This window comes from Passer domesticus, chromosome 8, assembly GCF_036417665.1.
Source record: "Passer domesticus isolate bPasDom1 chromosome 8, bPasDom1.hap1, whole genome shotgun sequence".
Taxonomy (NCBI): domain Eukaryota; kingdom Metazoa; phylum Chordata; class Aves; order Passeriformes; family Passeridae; genus Passer; species Passer domesticus.
Window position 1 is genome coordinate 27,331,327 of NC_087481.1, and position 19,538 is coordinate 27,350,864.

The 19,538-nt window shown below is 46.4% G+C and overlaps 1 protein-coding gene and 1 long non-coding RNA gene across 2 annotated transcripts in view; one reads left to right on the forward strand and one right to left on the reverse strand.

Annotated features, from left to right (window-relative positions):
• On the forward strand, positions 1 to 7,765 carry LOC135305846 (uncharacterized). Its single transcript, XR_010366823.1, has 3 exons — positions 1 to 108; positions 666 to 788; positions 5,673 to 7,765. It is a non-coding gene; the product is annotated as an uncharacterized LOC135305846 (long non-coding RNA).
• Positions 7,766 to 11,179: 3,414 nt separating this feature from the next.
• Positions 11,180 to 19,538, reverse strand: part of PCDH15 (protocadherin related 15) — a 651,760-nt gene continuing 643,401 nt past the window's right edge. The window contains exons 43-46 of the mRNA XM_064429942.1: positions 19,210 to 19,283; positions 18,129 to 18,261; positions 15,631 to 17,064; positions 11,180 to 13,728 (exon numbers count right to left, since the gene is read on the reverse strand). Coding sequence (XP_064286012.1) covers positions 13,177 to 13,728; positions 15,631 to 17,064; positions 18,129 to 18,261; positions 19,210 to 19,283 — 2,193 coding nt within the window. The 3' untranslated portion in view covers positions 11,180 to 13,176. The remainder of the gene's footprint in view (positions 13,729 to 15,630; positions 17,065 to 18,128; positions 18,262 to 19,209; positions 19,284 to 19,538) is intronic.

The following is a 19,538-nucleotide window of genomic DNA, read 5'->3' on the forward strand; positions in this document are numbered from 1 at the left end:
ACCTCCCCTCCCCAGCCCTGCCCCTCACTCCTCGAGGCATGGCTGGCCTGTGGCTCTGCAGCAGCTCGTGGGAGCCCGAACACGGGGACAGTGCAGCCCTGGCCGCAGGTCAGCACCCAAATAAAACAGGCAGGGACAATGTCTGCGGGCTGCGGGGTGTCACCAGGGGCTGCGGGCTGAGGGCTGGAGGGTGGCACAGAGCATGGGGGCAGCTGAGAGGCACAAGGGCCCTTTAGGAGCAAAGGGGGGCTCCAGGGTGGCACAGAGACCCTGAGAGGCTGCACTGGGGAACTCGGGGGTGACACCAAGAGGCTGAGGGGCAGGGGGTGACTTGAGGGGCAAAGTGGGGGGTGCCTGAGGGTGACAGGTGAACCAGCCCTCACACCAGCCCTAACCTCACCCTAAAAACCAGCTCTACCCGGGTGGAGAGTGCACGGTGAAGGTTAGGGGGCCAAGGGACAATGTCAGGGGCTTGGGGTGACACACAGACATTGCAGGCTGAGGGGCAAAGAGTGGGGGCCTTGACAGGTGGAGAGCTGACACTGAGGGTTCGGGGTACAAAGGACACAGGGTACCAGGTGGGGTTGGGCACAGGTGCTGCACCCTCAGCCCAGCCCTGGCCTCACCCTAACCAGCCCCCCTAAAACAGCCTTTTCCCCCAGCAGCAGCACAACACAGCAACCCTAAGAGCGAGAGCAGACCTGAACCTCCTGCTGGGACAAGACATCAAGCCTCACAGCAGGACAAGCACAGAACCCTCAGAGGAAAAGAAGACCCATTGCAAAAAGGTAGGGAAGACATCTGAGGGTTCAAGACCAACAGGTGGGGCTTGAGGCAAAACCTGCTCAGCCTCCAAGATTTTTCCACAACTTTTAAGTATATGTAGGAGATTCTAGAAGGTCTCTTAACACATTTTTGGCTTTTAAGAGTATTCTATGAAGTTTTTAAGGGCTATTTTAGGGAATTTTTTTAGGGTTTCTTTTTTGAGATCTTAGCAGGGCATTTTAAGGACTTTTGGGGTATCTTTAGAGCTCTTTTAGGACTATTTAGGGATTTTTAAAAGGTTCTTTGGGGATTTTTAGGGGTGTTTGAGGAGTTTTTTAAAAGTAGGGTATTTAGTGTAATTTATGGGTATTCTGAGGCTGTTTTGGGGTTTTTATGGCACTTTGAAAACTAGGGTGTTTTTAGGGAATTTGTAGGGGTTTTAGGGTCCTTTCAAACCATAACAGAAGCTGAGGGGCCTCTTGAAGGGCACTGTGGGGGCTTGAGGATGACAGAGGCTGGGAGCTGAGGGAGGAACAACAGGAAGAGCAAGAGGTGGGGCTTGGAGGCTGAGCAGGTTTATGTCAGGATATTTCTACAACTTTTAAGGATATATAAGAAATTTTTGAAGGTTCCTTAGGACTTTTTTTGGCTCTAAATTGTAATCTAAGGAATTTTTTTAAAGGCTACTTCAGGGGTTTTTGGAATATTGTCAGGGTCAGAAAGAGAGGGGATGCTCGACGAAAGTGCAGCGTTTTAGGACTGCAGAGGAATGCATTTAAAAAGGGCCAGTGGTGACAGAGTGGATTGGGAAAGACATTGATGGTCTAAAGGCTGTGAGTTGCAGTCCCAGTGGAGTCATTGTGACTAGGGCAAGACACTGGCAGCTTTGCACAGTAAAAGTGAACACCCCACCACGAACGCACATGTAAACTGATATCAGGAACCTAGGCTGGTGAGTTTTGTATGCCAGGGAAAAGGGCCGGTGTTGGGATAGGGCTAGGGGTTAAGGTTTGGGCTTAGGGTTTAGGATTAGGGATAGGGCCTAGGGCTAGGGTTAGGTTAGGGTTAAGGTTTAGGGTTAGGGTTGGGTTAAGGGTTAGAGTTAGAATTAGGGGGTTAGAGAGCTAGGGTTAGAGTTAGGCTTCGGTCATGGGTAGGAGTTAGGGTCAGGGTGTGGGTTAGGGTGCAGGTGAGGTATAGGGTTTAGGCTAAGGGTTGTGCCTCGGGTTAGGGTTTTGCAAAGCACAGAGGTCAGAGCTCCAGGCACACTGCAGCTGCAAAGGGCATCCCAAGGGGAACACAAAAGTGCCACAAGATGCCTTCCTTCACAGCTTTTTCCCTGGAAGCAGCCCTAGCCCTAGGCTGATTTCCTGCCTAGGGTTAGGGTTAGGGTTTTGAAAAGCACAAAGGCCAGGGCTCCAGACGTTCTGCAGGGAGTCATCCACTCACGGCCAGTGGCCTCTGAATATTAACTCCGGGTCTTTTCCCTGGGAAACAACTCTCACCAGATCAGGTTCCTTACGTCAGTCTGCAGGATGCACTTGGCACTCTCAGTCCAGACAGAGTTGTCTGTGGTTGCATTTTGGGTCTGGGAGGCATCCTTTGATGTTCGGAATTTCAGCAGACAGCCAGCCACTCATGGCCACTGTCCCCTGAATACAATCTCTGGCCCTTTTCCCTGGGAAACAAAAGTCACCAGCTCTGGTTCCTGATGTCAGTTTGCAGGAGGCACTTGGCACTGTCAATCCAGCCACAGTTGCCTGTGGGGACACCTTGTATTTGGGAGGCATCCTGATCCGTTCGGAATTTCGGCAGGCAGCCGGCCACTCCGGGCCACCGGGCCCTGGATATGAACGATGGCCTTTCCCCAGAGAAAGAAAAGTCAGCAGGCCAGGTTGCTGATGTCAGTTTGCAGGAGGCACTTGGCCCTGTCAATCCAGCCACATTTGATTCTAGTGGCACGTTTTGTCTGGGAGGCATACTGTCATAAGGAGAACAAAAGCACAATTTGGGGTTTTTATTAACATGGCCATATTTTATTTTGGGTTTCTTTACTTTCTACTATCACCTGCCTGCCTTCAAATCTCCATACAAATATCACTCTCTACCCCCAACCACAGCACACACTGAAATCATTTGGAGTTCTCAGATGTGACCCACAAAATCAAGATTTAAAATACAAGCCTTGTTCCCTTTCACTGGTAGGTAGTGAATACAAAAAGCACAATAACTCTCAATTTCTACGGAGTTAATATAATAGCCAAGTAACTATCACCCTGAATTCCCTGTACAGTGCCTGTCGTTGCTAAAATGCAGAAGAAAACCTGAGTATCTCTAATTGAAACTCAGCTATTGTGCTACTTATTTTAGTGGGAGGCTGTGGGTTTGTAGTGAGAGTCACGACTAAAATGGAACTGAGAATGAGCTGCCAATTCCCACAAAAGTGGAGGTGACCTCGCAGTTTCTTTAAAGGCTTCTTCAAAGAGGAGACATTATCATTCTAATTAGGGCTTCCTTTTAGAAAGCCCTGCAATAGGGGGAGAAAATTTGTATTGCACTGCTGCCATAATTCTCATTAAAAGTGAGCAAATAATTGTTCCTACTTGACACATTAAATTCCTTTTATATCTTCAAAATGTTATCTAAACCCAAAAGTCAAAGGGTTTTGTTTTTTTCTGATGGAGGCCAGTGCTTGAATTGTTCTGCCAGGAAATGTGCAACAGTGATAGGCACATCACTTCTCGTGGCAGATGTACATATCAGACAATAGAGACTGATTCTCACCCCCTTTAGTAATCCTTTTTGAGGTCCCAGCTGTGTGTGACAGCAGGAGAAGAAAGGAATTTGAGCAGGGAGCAAAGGAAGTGTTTGGAATTTACAGAATCCCAGGGTGGCTGAGGCTGAGGGAGCTGAGTGGGCAGCTGGTGTCACCAGCTGGGCCCAGGGCACTCTGCTGTCCCTCAGGATCCCCTGGATGAGATTTCCCTCATCTAACCCGCTGCCACCCACTCCTCAGCGACATCAGGCATCCCTAGGACACTCCAGGAATCACGGAATAGCCTGGATGCCCATCTTCAGCTTTTGTCCCTCCAGTTGGCCACAAGCATTCTCCTCTTCCACAGAGGCCACAGAAACATCTCTTTGGTTCCCACTTCCTTCTATCCAGCTGTCAATTTTCCTGAAGTTTGTGGAAAATTAATTAATTTGTAGACTGCAAATTATCCTCCAAATCTGGGTGAAATTGCCCATTTGGTTCAGAAATTATTCTGAATTATCCTGATTGGTAGATGGACACTGCACCCACCTCAGTGTTATTTCCATAGGAAATAAATTTGAAAGCAGGAGTGTACAGAGAACATTATTTTAAAAAAAGAGAGCCTCAAGTCTTAGGGGAGTTAATTAGTATCTCACACCTGCTGAAGAACTAATTACTGATGGGCTAATTTTGACCAGGCACCTGGGAAGGGCTGGTGCTGGAAGCACAGTAGGGTTGTGGTGCTGCAGGGCAGGGCAGGAGTGCTTCCCACAGGATCCATGGCTATGGATCACAAGGCTCTCTGCCAAGCACAACAAGCCCAGTCCAACCTGGAAATAAAGCACTCACAAAAATAACTTGAATTTCTGAATTGCTGGGTTTTCTCGGGCTGCCTTTGGGATTTAAAATTAATGAGAAATGCTACTCTGAGTTTTTTGGGGGTGTTTGAGTGATACTTGTGGGTTCCTTCCAACTCAGGGCCTATGAAGAAATCATTTTGCTTTGTTGGTTTTGGGGATTTTAGTGATCCTGTAAGATCTACATGAACACTCCTTTCTCTGGATTCAGCCAGGAAGAGTCTGGAAACATGTTATTAACCAAGACTGTGAAACAAACCCTTCTTTCCTAAACCTTTTCCAAAAGAGAATTCTGCAGCATTTATAATAATGTAGAGTAGGAAAGATAACCGTTTTCAGTTTGGGGTTGTAGTTTCCTCTTCAGTTCTGCCACAGAGCTGTACTCAGCTGTAAATAAAATCCCTCTAAGACCTCCTACCTGACTTGACCTTTTATTTATAATTTCTGTAAAAAACCAAACCTTTTATAGGAAGATGGAGATGGATTAAACACCAGCTAAATTCACATTATTGCTGTTTATAATAGCATGCAGATGTGCCAGGGGAGGTCTGGAATTCCAGAATCCCAGGATGGTTCAGGTTGGAAGAGACCTCAAAGTCCATCTCATTCCACCCCTGCCATGGGCAGGGACATCTTTCATTATCCCAGGTTGCTCCAAGCCCCATCCAACCTGGCCTTGGACACTTCTAAATATGCTCTATTTTTACAGTTTTGGGGCAATAAAATCTAATAAGTCATATGAGCACAGGCAAGTGCAAAGGTGCAGCTGCCATGGCTGGGTGGGGCCAGCTTTTCCAAATTCCTGACCTTCTGTTGCTGATTATTTGTAAGAATTTGTCAAAAAAAAAGGGCAGGGTCTTGATATTTGGGCTGTCTTGCTACTCATGAATGTTACAGGTGGCTCTGAAGTGATAGCTCGGTCTCGAATCCTTCCTGAGGAAACTTCCTACTTTAGCACAAAGAAAAATGGTGTGAATTGGCCAATTAAAATCTATTCACCTCCCAGAATTCCATAAACTGGTATTGGATATGTTTATCCTGGGCTGGATTTGTGCTGTAGCAGCTGAGGCCAAGCCTGCCACCTGCAGCTGGCTCAGCTGAGTGCCCAAGCACAACTTTCCTGCTGAGCCTTGGCCAGGTTTCCCTGCAGATCCCTCGGGATGTAATGATTCCTTTGGGAGGGGGGTAGAGTTTACCAGGATGTTGGGAACCCTTGATTCCCATCCTTCCCAACTTTTCGTACCATCCCACCCACTTTCCCTGCTAACTTTTTTTTTTTTTTTCCCCTTTCCTAGGGACAAAAATATTCCTCCCTTCCAACCCAAACTGTTCCGTGATCCCGTGTTATCTTCCTTGGAGGCAGAACCAGCAGCACTCAGATGAATGTATGTCACAATCCAGGAGTAAAGAATTTCTTTCTAAATCCCTAAAAGGCAAACTATTCTGGGAAGGAAGCACAGGAATCAAGGTGACACATTCTGCAGCAGCAGCAGGTGGGGTGATTTCACTGCCTAAAACCCAACAGCTTTGCTGTTGTTTTTGTTCCTTTTATACTCTTCCTTTAACAATCCCGTGTTAATTTGAGGACTCCCAGGTTATTGGGAAGGCTGGGAAGCTGTGTCAGCAGCAGAGCAGCTGCTCAAATCACTGTGACCTCCCAGTTTATGGAGCACTTTGCCCCCTGCTACCCCAAACACATTTGGCACAGGGAGCCCTTCAGCTGTCTTCCCCTCCTGAAGGGAATGCCTTCCCCTGGGAATGGTGCTCGGGATTTGGTGGAAGCTGCGCCTCCTGCCTATGGGCTGCTCCTTCCTCCTGCCCCCTTGGGGACAGATCCCATTTTTCACCAGGATCCCCATCTTTCATTTCCCAGGAAGGTGTGTTTGTCTGCGCGTTCCCAGCAGGAGAACCACGATGGTGGATGTCTCTGTAAGGGCAGGAAAGGAGCAAATCCCCTCCAGACACACCAGGACAGGGCTATTCCATGAGCCTAGGCTGCAATTTGTCATCCTGGCAGCTTAATTAGCCTGGGCAGCACAATGCCCAGCATGGCACCTGTGTGTGTCTCCATCCCTGGGCACAGTCCTGCCTCTCCTGCCCTCCCTCCCTCACCTTTTGGAAGGAAAGGAAGGAGGAGGCAGCGGTGGAGCCAAGAATGAGAGCCTTGAGATCACCACTCCCCTCCCTGTGCTTCTCCTGGCCTTAATAATTCCTCCCACGCCCCCATCCATGTTCAAGGTCTGTGCCTTGATGTCTCCTCAGAATTCCCACCCTCAGCCCCCAGGTGTTTATGCATTTCCAGCCTGCAAGGCAAAAGTGTGCAGCAGTAAATTAAACTGCTGGGAGAGACATAAATTTATTATTCCTGGCTTGGTGATGGGGTAAAGTTTTAAGTTTATCCTTCATGTTCCTCATTTAAACCATGGTGATTAATCAGCAATGAGCAATTTGTTTCCCACCCCCCTCTCCCTAGGACTAGCTCTGTGTAATGCTAAATCTGAGCAAAGGCTGCTCAAATATTTGATATATTTAAAACCTGCACTTTCCTTTTTCATTAAAAGAGCCTCTCACCCGCATTTCTGAGATAACAACTTGGAATCAAGTAGCTCTTTGTGAATGCTGGGAGAGCGACGCTGTCTAGGTCTGATGTCTGAAATGTAACACATTAAAAAATAATCATCTTTCTACCTGTGCAAAATTCATCAGATTAAATAATGGCCTTAATACGATTTCTCTGGTGACCTTTATTGAGGAAATAAATTCTTCCTGAGATACTAAAAATAACCATGACAAAGCAGAGTTTCTCTAAACTCTGGTGTTGTCATTCTCTCTAAACTCTTGAAACAAATCTAAACCTCCCTCCAGCACTACAACATTCAGTTCTGCATCATTCTCTAGAAGCATCCCATCCCTGGAACCTCAAAAATCTGCCCCAGAATCTCTGCCTGGATTTCTGTAGCATTCCCAGGAACACCTGCCCTGAGAACAGCCCCAGGCCGGCTCTCACATTCCAGTTAGTTAGGTACCATGCCCACAATCTTCTGGGAGCAGAAAACATGATCTGGAGTGGCAAGCATTAAAAAAAAAGGTTAATTTTGGCTTTACTGCCCTAAAAAGATGATGTTTCCTATTCTCTAAGTAGCTCAACAGAACTTTGAAGGTGAAGAGAAAGGCTTTCAACAGTTTGACTCAAGATTTTGTCCATTCTCTTAGAAGAGCTGCAGAAGAGCCACTGCAGAGACACTTCCCTTCCCCAAATCCATTTGGGAATCCAACACAAACTTCTTTGCTGTTTTCTCCTCCAAGCAAAACTTCCAGGACCTCATGGAAGCCAAATATTGCCTAAACCCCACAGGTCTGTGCAAAGCACAGCAACTCCACAGGAATCCCACTGCCAGAGGGCAGGGATGGATGGGATACTGGGAAGGAATTGTTCCCCGGGAGGGTGGGCAGGCCCTGGCACAGGGTGCCCAGAGCAGCTGTGGCTGCCCCTGGATCCCTGGCAGTGCCCAAGGCCAGGCTGGAATCACTTTTTGCAGGGTTGTTGCTCCTGCTGGGTGACTCCTGAGAGGATGAATACAATTTTATCCTGTACGGAGCAATCATCCTTGCCAGAAAGAGAAACAACATTCCAGCTGTCCTGGCTGGTGTCACCTCAGAAACCTTGGTTTTCTCGGCTATGAGAGAATTACCTGATTCTGCTCCTGTTGTTGCTACAGCTTTCATCCAGCTCCAGTTTATCCTGGGATCAGCTGGGCTCAGTATAGACAGGAAAATCACTGACACTCCCTTCTTCCAGAAACAAGGAAAAAAGGCAAAACTCCTCAGTTCTCATCTAATGGGCTTCTGAGAGCCAGCTGCCTCCAAAATTCACCTGATAAACTGCACTGCTCTTTGGGCTTATCAAAGCTGGAGGTTTAACAGTGCTTTGTAATAAATGCACATCTTCCTCAGACTACGAACAATGGCAACTCAGCAACATGGAACCATGGAATGGCTTCCCTTGGAAGGGATCTAAAGTTCATCTCACCTCATCCCTGCCATGGGCAGGGACACCTTCCACTATCCCAGGCTGGTCCAACCTAGCCTTGGACATTTCCAGGATCCAGGGGCAGCCACAGCTGCTCTGGGCACCTGTGCCAGGGCCTGCCCACCCTGCCAGGGAACAATTCCTTCCCAGTATCCCATCCATCCCTGCCCTCTAGCAGTGGGAAGCCATTCCCCTTGTCACTCCATCCCTTGTCCATAGTCTCTCTCCATCTTTCCTGCAGCACCTTCAGGCCCTGCAAGGCCACAATGTGGTCACCCCAAAGCTTCTCCTCTCCAGCTGAACACCCCCAGCTGTCCCAGCCTTTCCTCCAGCAGAGCTGCTCCATCCCTCTGCTCATCCTGGTGCCTCCCTGGGCTCTCTCCAGCAGCTCCAGGTCCCTCCTGTGCTGGCCCCAGGGCTGGGGCAGCTCTGCAGTGGGGTCTCAGCTGGGCACAGGGGCACAGGGGCAGAATCCCCCCTGCCCTGCTGCCCACGCTGGGGCTCAGCCCAGGGCACGGGGGGGTTCTGGCTCCCAGCTCTCACCCCCAGCACCCCCAGGGCCTTCTCCAGGGCTTCTCCAGCTGCTCATCCCCAGCCTGGATCAATCCCAGGGGGTGCCCTGGCCCAAGGGCAGCACCAGCACCTGGCCTTGTTAAACCCCCTGAGATTCCCATGGGCCACTTCTGGAGCTTGTCCAGGTCCCCTGGGTGGCCCTGTCCTTCAGGAGAGTGCCACCATGAAATTTTATGAAAAATCCTTTGCTAGGATTTTTCCCTCCTGAGGAGCTGAGGGCCTCAGGAAGGAAATGCAAACAATAACTATCTGCTGCTGTGGAATGCAACAGGTGCAGCTGTGATTGGTGCATGTTGGCTGTTTCTAATTAATGGCCAATCACACATGCAGCTGCATCGGACTCTGAGAGTCAGGAGTCTTTGTTATTGCATTTTATTTCTATTCTTTCTAGCCTTCTGATGAATCTTTTCTCTTTATTCTTTTAGTATAGTTTTTAATATATCATTTTAATATATGTCATAATATAATAAACCAACCTTCTGAAACATGGAGTCTAGATTCACGTCTCAACACATGGGGTATCCACTACAGGAGAGCTTTAAAGTTTTTCTGCAGCAGCATTTGAGGGGTGAGCGTGTGCAGGAGAACAAGGTAAGAACCATTTACCCCCATTCACCAGCTGGAAATTACTCCAGTAAACACCAGGTATAACAGGAAAGGTTAAAATCAGGGATAAAGTGCTGGAAAATGGAGAAGCCACTTCCCAGCCACTGAGAGCATCACACAGAGGGAACTTGGGGACAACCACCACCGTGGCTGTCATGCACTGGAGACTCCTGTAAATATCAAGCAGTATTACCTTGGAATGTGTGACAGTTCCCAGGGAGCATTTCCATGGCCCAAACCAGCCCATTCCCATTGGGTGTTTTCCCAGCATTTGCTAAAAAAAAACCAAACTTGTTTTGTTTTGTTTTCCAATCCCTTTTCCATTTTGCTGACTGTTTTCCAGGTTCTGGAAGGATTCAGGCTGTGATGGGAGAGTGCTGAGTGACTGTGCTGGGGCACTTCTGCCAGTAGACAGACACTTGTAACCCACCATGATCATGCTGTCCTTTCCTTCGCTCCAAATCCTGGGTCCAGGGACTCCCCACCATTAATACAAACACATTTAATATTAATGTCTGATTTCCCAACAGATCCCTGACAGATCTGTGGGCCTTTCTTTATAGTCCTAAGTAGTAAATACTTAAACAAGGGAGAAAATAGAAATAGTTCCATTTTCCACCTTACTTTCCTTTTCCCTTTCCAGTGGGAATTACACTGCCTTGCCACAACCCCAGAATTTCTCATTTGGATCTTCCCTGGTTGAAACTGTACCAGATGCTGTGCTAAGCCACAAAATCCTGCTTGGAGGAGTGCAGGAATTAAGTCAGTGGCAGGAGGGGTGATTATCACCTTGATCCACCAGCGACTACTTCTGCCACTCAGGGGAAGCTGCCCGTGCCTTGCCTCAGCCCAACAAATTTCAGTGCTTAAACAGCTGTAAATTACATCCCAAGGCACAGATCTAGAATTCTACTCCCTGTATCCAAAGCTGGGCTAATGCCTTACTTCCCAAAGGGAAATAAAAGAATAAAAGGGATTCTTTTTTTTTTTTTTTTTTTTGACTGGCTCAATCTGTGAGGTTCTTGCTGTTGGTTCTGGCTGCCGGTTCCTGCTCACAACCTAAAATCCAGAGTTATCATGGCATGGCATCCTCAAAAGGCAAAGTTTGGAATTCTGTATTAATTGACAACATGACAACCCCAGAAAATAAAAGGGAAAAAAATACCCCCCACACCCCCAAATCTTGTACACCTGAGAAAGATTTCCCCACAGTATTCCCAATTTTAAAAATTTAGCTAAAATTGAGTTAATTTTAGATAACACAGCCCCCCGTTGCTGGAAAAAAAAGTGGGAATTCTGATCTCTCTGCATTGTGGGAGAAGCTCTGAGCAGCTGGACAGCACAAAGCAGCAGTGGGGATGGAATTTCCCTTGGATAAGCAGGGACATCACTACTGACCACCAGTGTCCAGCCCCAGAGCTACAGATGTTGTAGTTATTTTAGAAATAAAGAAACAACTTCTGTTTTCCCTCAGAAAATTGGGAGAAAATATTCATCTAAAAAGCACACGACCCTCATGAATATTAGGTACAGAACTGACAGACCTTGCAATAAAAGTGAGGCAGTGAAATAATAACAGTGTCTTAAACAGGATTAAAATATAACATTTTACTCGTTATTTCAAAGAATAGATTTTTTTTCCTTTCTTCCATCAGTCTTATCTGTATGTCCAGCCTCCAGCTTAACTCCAAACAGCTGTTTTAGCGCCGGTCCCAAGTGCAAATATGCCAAAAAATAGGAATTAGGGCAAAGAAACATCTGGTGGGATTGTTTTCCCCACATGTGAGAGGCTACAGTGCATTTCTCTTGCCTGAAAACAAGCACCATTGCTCAAAATATTTGGTCAGAAACCTCAGCTTGAGAAGGAGGTATTGGACAGAGAAGTCACATCGACACTACATTCAGACAGCTCCCAAAGACAAACATTCCCAGGGATCTGCTGGGGGAGAACCTGGGCAAAGGGAAACCCAACACAGCCACAGCAGCACAAAGTCCTTTTACCCCCAGAGCAGATCCATCCTCACCCAGAGCTGGTGGTGAGCCTCAGCAGCTGAAAGGGAAGAGAATGGTGGTGCCAATCTCTTCCTTGCTAATTACACACATTTATCTGTTGGCTCTTCCAGTCTTTCCAGAGGAATCCAGGTTGTTCTCACAATTGGTTTGGTTTTACCCCAAAAAAGTTTGCATAACACAACAGGACAGTTTTCTCATGTAAATGTGGTTCTGTTTTTTTTTTTTTTTTTTCTTTTGCTGCTTCATACTGGAGAAAACCACTTTTCTTTGTCTTTTTTGGGTGTTGGTGACACCAAATAGTGAAAATTCTCAGCTCCCTGCCCAAGCTGTGACAACACACTCAAAACTTCGCACTCAAAACCATTTTTCTGACAAAATTCAGGAATTGTAATTAGGTGCCTAAATTTATGTTGTGTATTTCACAGGTAATAGGAACTAAAAGTTTTGGAAACAACTCTGTGTGTGTGTCCTGAGACCCTTTGCCCTTCCCAGATCTGTCTGTGCACGTTGACCTCATAAAATATTCCCTTTTTCTCCTCTTCCCTGTGGGATCCATTTGTCTTTTCAGCATGTTTGTGTTCAGTTATCAAAGTGGAATGGTGATGGCACTGCTTAACCCACCAGCCAGCCTGGCTTGGGAATGGATCCATCCTCTTCCCATTAACTCCTCTTTAGTGCCTCCCACTATCACAGGCTCATGGATCATCCTGCTTTATTCCAGAGGAATACAGCCATAGGATGACATTACTGATAAAGCACAAAAGCTGGAGCTAAAGACCATGGAAAGAAGCAAACAGAACTAATGTGGGAAGAGATGAAAAGATGAAAAATTGACTGGAGAAGAAAATTGGAATGAGCTATTTTACAAAAGAAAATGAACAAACCACGGCCAGGTAGCTCTGAATAAGATTAATTGGTACACATTGCCTTCCTCTTTTGCAATTTTTATCTTATTTCAGCTTCTCTTGCACTTTTCTAAGTGGCAGTGCTGTAATCTCAGGAACTTTGATTCCATAACTTTGTCAGCTGGGCGCTGTTTGCATAAATTGCTCTGACTTTGGAACTGGGACTGAAATTCCAGCAGCAGCCGAGGATTTGCTCCATTGACTTGGATGGGTTTATTTTTAATTTATTACTCTGAGGTCAGAAGGCAGAGCTCTGGATATCAATCTTGAACATAAACAGACAATTCCCAAATCTAGACAGCAGAGCCACAAGTACCATACAGAAAAACAAAGCCAGGCAGGTATAGAACTGTCTGGAGGGTTAAACCAATGGGGGCTGTGCATTTATTAGTAGTTTACTGTTTATTAATCAAGAACTCCAGATCCAAAAAGAACTCATTAATTGAAACCAAGTAGTGTTTAGTGAAATGGGAGCCTGTCAAAACTGGGGAGGACAATGGATCGGTCCAAATGTGAGTGCAAATTTTGTCTGGGAATTTTAAAGCGTGCCGTTTGTCATGGACAACGGATGTGCACCATACAAACTCCGTACGTCTGCCCCTGGGTGACAATAAAAAGCGCAGTTTATTATAAACCGAAGTAAAAACCAAAATAAAAAAAAATCAACTAAAATCACAGTTTTGTCATTGGTATGTGGAGGTTGTTCCAAGGGCCCATCCAGAGCTCCTCCTCGTCAGACTGTGTGTGTTCACTGTGTGACTCCAAGGGCTCCTTGACTTCCTCGTGGTCAACAACCGATTCCTGCTCATCTGTGCTTTTCAGTTTGGCCACCCCAGCCTTTGTCACTACACTTTCGGCCCCTATAGTAGAGGAAAAGGAGACGCTGCATGGCCTGGAGTTCATTTTGTCACTGGGGGTTGGTCCCTTGGACAACGTGTTCAGCGGGACGCTCTCCTCGTGTGTCACCGCCAGCTTGTCCAGTTTCTTGAACTGCTTCCCCAGCCTCACTGGGGACGTGACTTTTAAGTTATTGCCCAGGCAGGCGCGGCGGGTGCGGACCACAGAGCCGTTCTGGGCCACGTAGATGTTGCTGCTGCCGTTGGGTTGGAAGGCGGGGTTGCTCAGCCGGTTCCTCTGGCTGGAGTCGGCAGCGCTCTCCTCGCCCGTGGAGCTGGTCTCGTACTCCGGGTCCACCACCAACTTGATCCTCTTCTTTTTGGCCCACTGTTGGACAACAAAAATAAATGTCAGGGCAACCTAGCAGTGTTTTTCATCTCCCTGCCCTTTCTGTTCATTGATTAATGACTCTCATAAATTCCTATTAATTTTGCACCTTTCCCCTTGGGATGTGCGCAGAAACGGGAGCGCCCGGAGGAGGAAGCTGCTGTGTGAGAGATACCTTTAAGAAGCTACTCCAAAGTGTAAATTCCAGGAAGGCCTTGGAAGTTTTCTTCCCTTGCATTGTGAATTCCGTGCACTGGCCAGCTCTGCTTTGTGTGCATCACACATCCAGCAGAGAAAATCCCAGGACATACACCAGGGAAAATCTCAGGCACGGTGCTGGCAAAACTGACTGGTTACAAAAAGAACAGCTCCATGTAAGACTTTGTGACTGTTCCAGACAGGTGGGATCATTAGAAATGCTCAGGAAGATGGTGGAGAAAACAGGCTTTAGGTTTATATAACTTAAATATTTCTTCAAAGAATTAATGCAAACAATTTCCATGCTGTTGTGACTCTGTAGTAGCAGTGATTGCTCTATGGTGAGCACACAACCCCCACTAGTTATTATAATTTATAATTGATCTTTTAAAAATAAATGCCTCCTTGCAGCACACTGAAAAGAGCTATTACCCTTCTTGAATGAATAATTCAAACAGTAAGGTGCCATCACAGTTAACCCCCACTGCAAAACACACACAGGAACATGAGAAAAGCCAGTTTTTCTAGAAAGAAAATCATGCAAGGTACAAATAGGTGATTACTTTTCAGCTTTTGAGAAGTTGCACTTGCTAAAAATTACTTAGATGCCTATTTTATTGTTCCTGGCAAAGACTGACAATGTTCTTCACATGGATATATTCCAGTGGATCTATTCCTGCTTAGTTTAAGTGGGATTTACATGAAAACATTGTGTGCAGCTATGACATTGTGCTGTGTGGGGACACAAAGGGGCAGGTAAGTGACCATGGGTCGACTTCAAAGAGGTGCTTAATAAAATAAAATAAAATAAAATAAAATAAAATAAAATAAAATAAAATAAAATAAAATAACCATACTGTGATAGGCAGGAAAGGCAGAAGGTGGGAAATGTAATCCATTTCCTTTCTTGACCCAGCTCACTTGGTCCTCCTGCCTCAGCATTCCTGGCTTGTGCATCACTGGTATTTACAACCTGAATCCTGTGATGCAGAAACAACCCAATCCCAGCTCTCCCAGTTATCCCCTGTAGTTTTGGGAATGTTGTTTCACTGCAATTCCACTTGTTTTCCCTGCAAACAGAGCTGACCTTGACAGCAGAGAACTCACCTGAAGATTAGCAAATGTATTAATACAATATTAATGTATAAGATGAAAACATGGATGATTTTTGAATCTTTACATCCTGCTAATCATGGATGACTTTAAAATCTTTACATCCTCCTCTTCCTCATCATTTCCATTCTTCCCTAAATCCTGTTTCATTGCACCATGAAAACAAACTTTCTGTATTTATAACCGAGTATATCTATAGTGTGTGTACATATATGTATGTATATTTTTATATATACATATATCTATATCTATATCTGTATCTATATCTATATCTATATCATCTATATCTATATATCTATATATATATCTCCACAGGGCTGGAATTAGTTTGGTTTTCCACAGTTCTCTCCCAAGGACAGTAAAATGCTGGATCAATACACTTTGCCCTTTCCTTTTGGCTGTCTCCAGCCTGTCAGCATTGCTTAGGAAAGACCACACAGAAGGCACAGCAAACAAAGCCACTCCTCACTGCAAACCATCACCTACTGTCACTCCTCTTTAAAAGGAGGTGGAATCACCCGTGGCCTCCGACTCTGTAACTCCAGTACCCAGGGTCTCATCTGACTGGGACTGGCTGCTTTCCTGGGACACCTTTTTCCTTGTTTTCATTCCTTTCCTGTTGGTGTCAGAGCTCTGAGTCTCAGTCTCGGGGGACGTGGCAGTTTTCCCAGACGTGGCACTACCTGAGCTTTTTGTCCCTGTGGTACCCTTGGAAGTCGCACTGATTTCACTGTCTAGGCAAGAAGATTCATTCTTACTGGCAGTGTCCTCACTGTCCTCTGGATCAACCTCTTCTTCACTTTCCTCCTCACTGTCCTCACCAGGAGCAGCTGATTGTCTTTCCTTGCCCCCTCCAGCAGCCACAGCTTTTGCATTGGCAGTTTTAGAAACCGCCTTGTTTGAGCTATCTGCTGTCTCCTCTGCCTCTTCCTCTTCTTCTGACACCTCTTCTATGGTGTCCTCTATCTCCACACTGGCAGAAGATGTTTTGCTCTTGTAGCTGGATCCCGAGGTTTTCTTGTAGCTCGTGTCCCTGTCGCTACCTGAGGCAGTGGAGCTCACGGATTTCTGGCTGGAGCGTTTGCCACAGGAACTGCCTGCCCTGCTTTTCACACTGGACATATCTGTGCTTCTCCTGCTGCTGGACTCACTGGTCCCTGACCTGCTGTAGGAGCTCCGTGTGGATGAGCTCTTGGACAGGCTGCCATCCTCATCACTCTCAGAGTCTTCCTCATCATCGTCCTCTTCTGACGAGTCCTCCTCCGACTCACTGCTGGAACTGGATTCAGAGTCCTCATCGGAATCCCCCACATCCCCAGTTTCCTCATCTGAGTCCACAGTGCTTTCTGTGGCCTCATCCTGATCCAGGGTTATTTTCAAGTAGTCTTTGTCTTCTGACTCAGAGCCAGAGCTGCTGCTCTTCTCAGAGGACTCATCCGAGGTGCGCCTTCTCCTCTTCTTCCTCCTCTTCTCATGGTCGCTGTCCTCCTGCTCACTCTCTGCTGTGATACTGATTGAAACTCCCGACTTGGCTTCATCCCTTTCAGACCCTCCCTCTCCCCGTGCCAAATCCTTGCCGAGGCCCTCCTGGAATTTCTTGGAGACGCTGATGCGCTTCAACACGTGGTTTAGTTTTCTCATGGAGGGCCTGTCATCCATGGATTTCTGGAAGTAGCTTCCCCTGATCATCATGGGTTTGTCCCCATCCACTTGGCGAGCTGACAGCAGCTTGGCATAGCTGGAATCTTTCCTGCCTTTCACTTTCTGCAGGATCATTGGGAATATCTTTGCTTTCTTCCACCGGGAATGGGCAGACTCAGCTCTTCCTACAGGTTTGTGGGCACTGACTGCCACGCGACTTAAATGCATCACTCCCTTTAGCCTCCTTTTTCCCTGGCTGCTTCTAAATCCTCTTCCAGGACCACGACTGAGGTCCATCCCAACACCTACAGGTCCCCCTTCCATTTGAGGCCCTGCTGCCTGGCTTATACCTCTGCTGGGAGGGCCTCTGACTGGACTCATGCCCTGCAAATTATGAAAATTAATTGATTACCACTTGAAAGAGAGTTATTGTGAAAACCTGTACCTTAAAATAGGGTGGGAGAAGATGCAACATTTATTGCCCAGCATCAAAATGAACTTACCTGTTTTAGAACAGTTTTCTTAACAAAGTTATGGGAAATGTTTGGGAATTTTAGAGTTTTAGAAGTTCTAGAATAGGCTGGAAATGCACAGCTACCTTACTCTGCAATGGGGAAAACACTGAAATGCTCTGTCTTCTCATTTAATAATGGATTAAGATCTGACACTTATGACAATTGGATTTTTTCTCAAAAGAAATGTTTACATCAACTTTCTTCTGATTGCCACTGAGATTTAAATTTATTTTTTTTTAGATTTCACTGTGAACTCTATGACAAATGAGTTTAGGTACTTCTCAGTGGAAAATAATAATTTATAACAAGAATATTACTAATGGACTCTTAGAGTCATGGACTGGTTTTAGTTGAAAGGGACCTTGAACCCCCCCAGTGCCACCCCTGCCATGGGCAGGGACACCTTCCACTGTCCCAGGCGGCTCCAAGCCTCAAAGTCCAACCTGGCCTTGGGCACTGCCAGGGATCCAGGGGCAGCCACAGCTTCTCTGTGCCAGGGCCTGCACACCCTCCCAGGGAACAATTTTTTCCCAATATCCAAGCCAAATGTTCCCTTTTTCAGTCTTTAGCCATTCTTCTTTTCCTGTCACCCCAGTTCCTCCTGAAGAGTTCTCCCCCAGCTTCCTTGTAGGCCCCTACAAATACTGGAAGATTTCTTTATTTGGTAATGATATAAAATGGATTTACGTAAGTCTAAGTGGATTTTTCTTTGAACTAAAACCAGATGTGGATGCTAACAGAAACTCAGCAATTCTTTATTGTGCCTAGAAAACAAAAAGAATTTAATGCTGACAAACTTTACGGGGCCACCACTGCTTTACACTGATCTATACAAAACCTAATTCCAATCAATTCCAGCACACAACTGATGAGGTTTGGTGGCCCTTCAAGTTGTTAAAGAGACAGAATGAGCCTCCAGAGTTTGTTCCTTACCTCCTCAGCTGCTGGCCCGTGGGGACTGTAGTAGTAGCCACCGTCGCTCTCCACCACGACCTCGCCGTACTCGTCATACATTCCCGACGGGGACAGCAGGCGCCGGCGGCTCCCGTACTGCGGCAGCTCGTACCTGCCAGGGACACCACAGCTCCTCAGGACGGGCCCAAATGTGCTCACACCTCTCACCACACAGCCAGCACTGCACTTGTGCACATCCAGAGCGACGCGAACGGCTTTCCTTGGTTTCCTCCCTCCTTTCCTTCCATAGCGGCAACCAAATCCCAGAGTTACTTCTGTTCCAACAGCCACAAACCCCTCAGGGTAACCTGAATTTGGGGTCTGCTGGATCAGTCAAAACCTCTCCAAGTACATCAAGCTTCCTCCAAAACACCTGATTTTTTTGGGGGGATCTTTCTTAATAATCATGGCATGAAAGAGCAGCTGCCCTGGGATCAGTTCTGGAGAATGCCAGCAGTAATTCCTGAAAAGCCCGCAGTCCCATGGGCTTTATCAGAACAAGGCAGGAAGGGGCTTCTTGAGGGAAATTTAAAAGGCCACAAGGCAGGATAGGGTTTTTAGAGGAAAATTCAAAAGGCTACAAAGCAGGATGGAGTTTCTTGAGGGAAATTCAAAAGGCCACCAGGCAGGGTGGGGTTTTCTGAGGGAAATTTAAAAGGCTACGAGGCAGGATGGGTTTTTTGAGGGAAATTTAAAAGGACAGCAGCTGGCTGGAAACTGGGAGAAGAAAGGATTAATCCCTGAACACTTGAGGGGAGGAGGTGATGGAAATTAATCTTCCAGGAGCAGAAATACACACACTAAGGGTATAAACCCAGCATAAGGGACAGGATGTGTGTGCTGTAAGTGGAATAATGATATCCCTGAAGAAGCAGGGAGTTATCACACACCCCCTTAACCTCTGAAAAGAGTTTTGTTGTTGGTTCACGCCTTTGTGGACACAAAGATTAAAGTAATCCTTAGGTGACGGGAAGTCCCACGATTAACTGCTGGAATAATAAACATCACCGGCCTGGAAAAGCAGCACTTTCAGAAATAAAGAGGAAAAATGGAACTATACCCGTGCTCGTAACTGTAGTAATCCTGGCCATAGTATTCCTGCCCTGGATCAATTCCAGACTCCATACTCAACTCCTGGAAAAGAGAAACACTGATTGAATGCAAACAATGTTAAAAAGGCCCAAGTGTAATTACTGATTTTATTATTCTTTATTATGTAATTACTTCTTCTGACTGCAGAAATGATCCCCATCCTGTAGCACAAAAATACCAACGTCTCACATTTGCTCTTATTCTAGAAACAATTTTGGGCCTAAAAGATTGGAAATAGAAAGATTTGCAATTGCACTGCACAGCAAGGTGCTAAAGCTTCCAGCACTCACTGCTCAG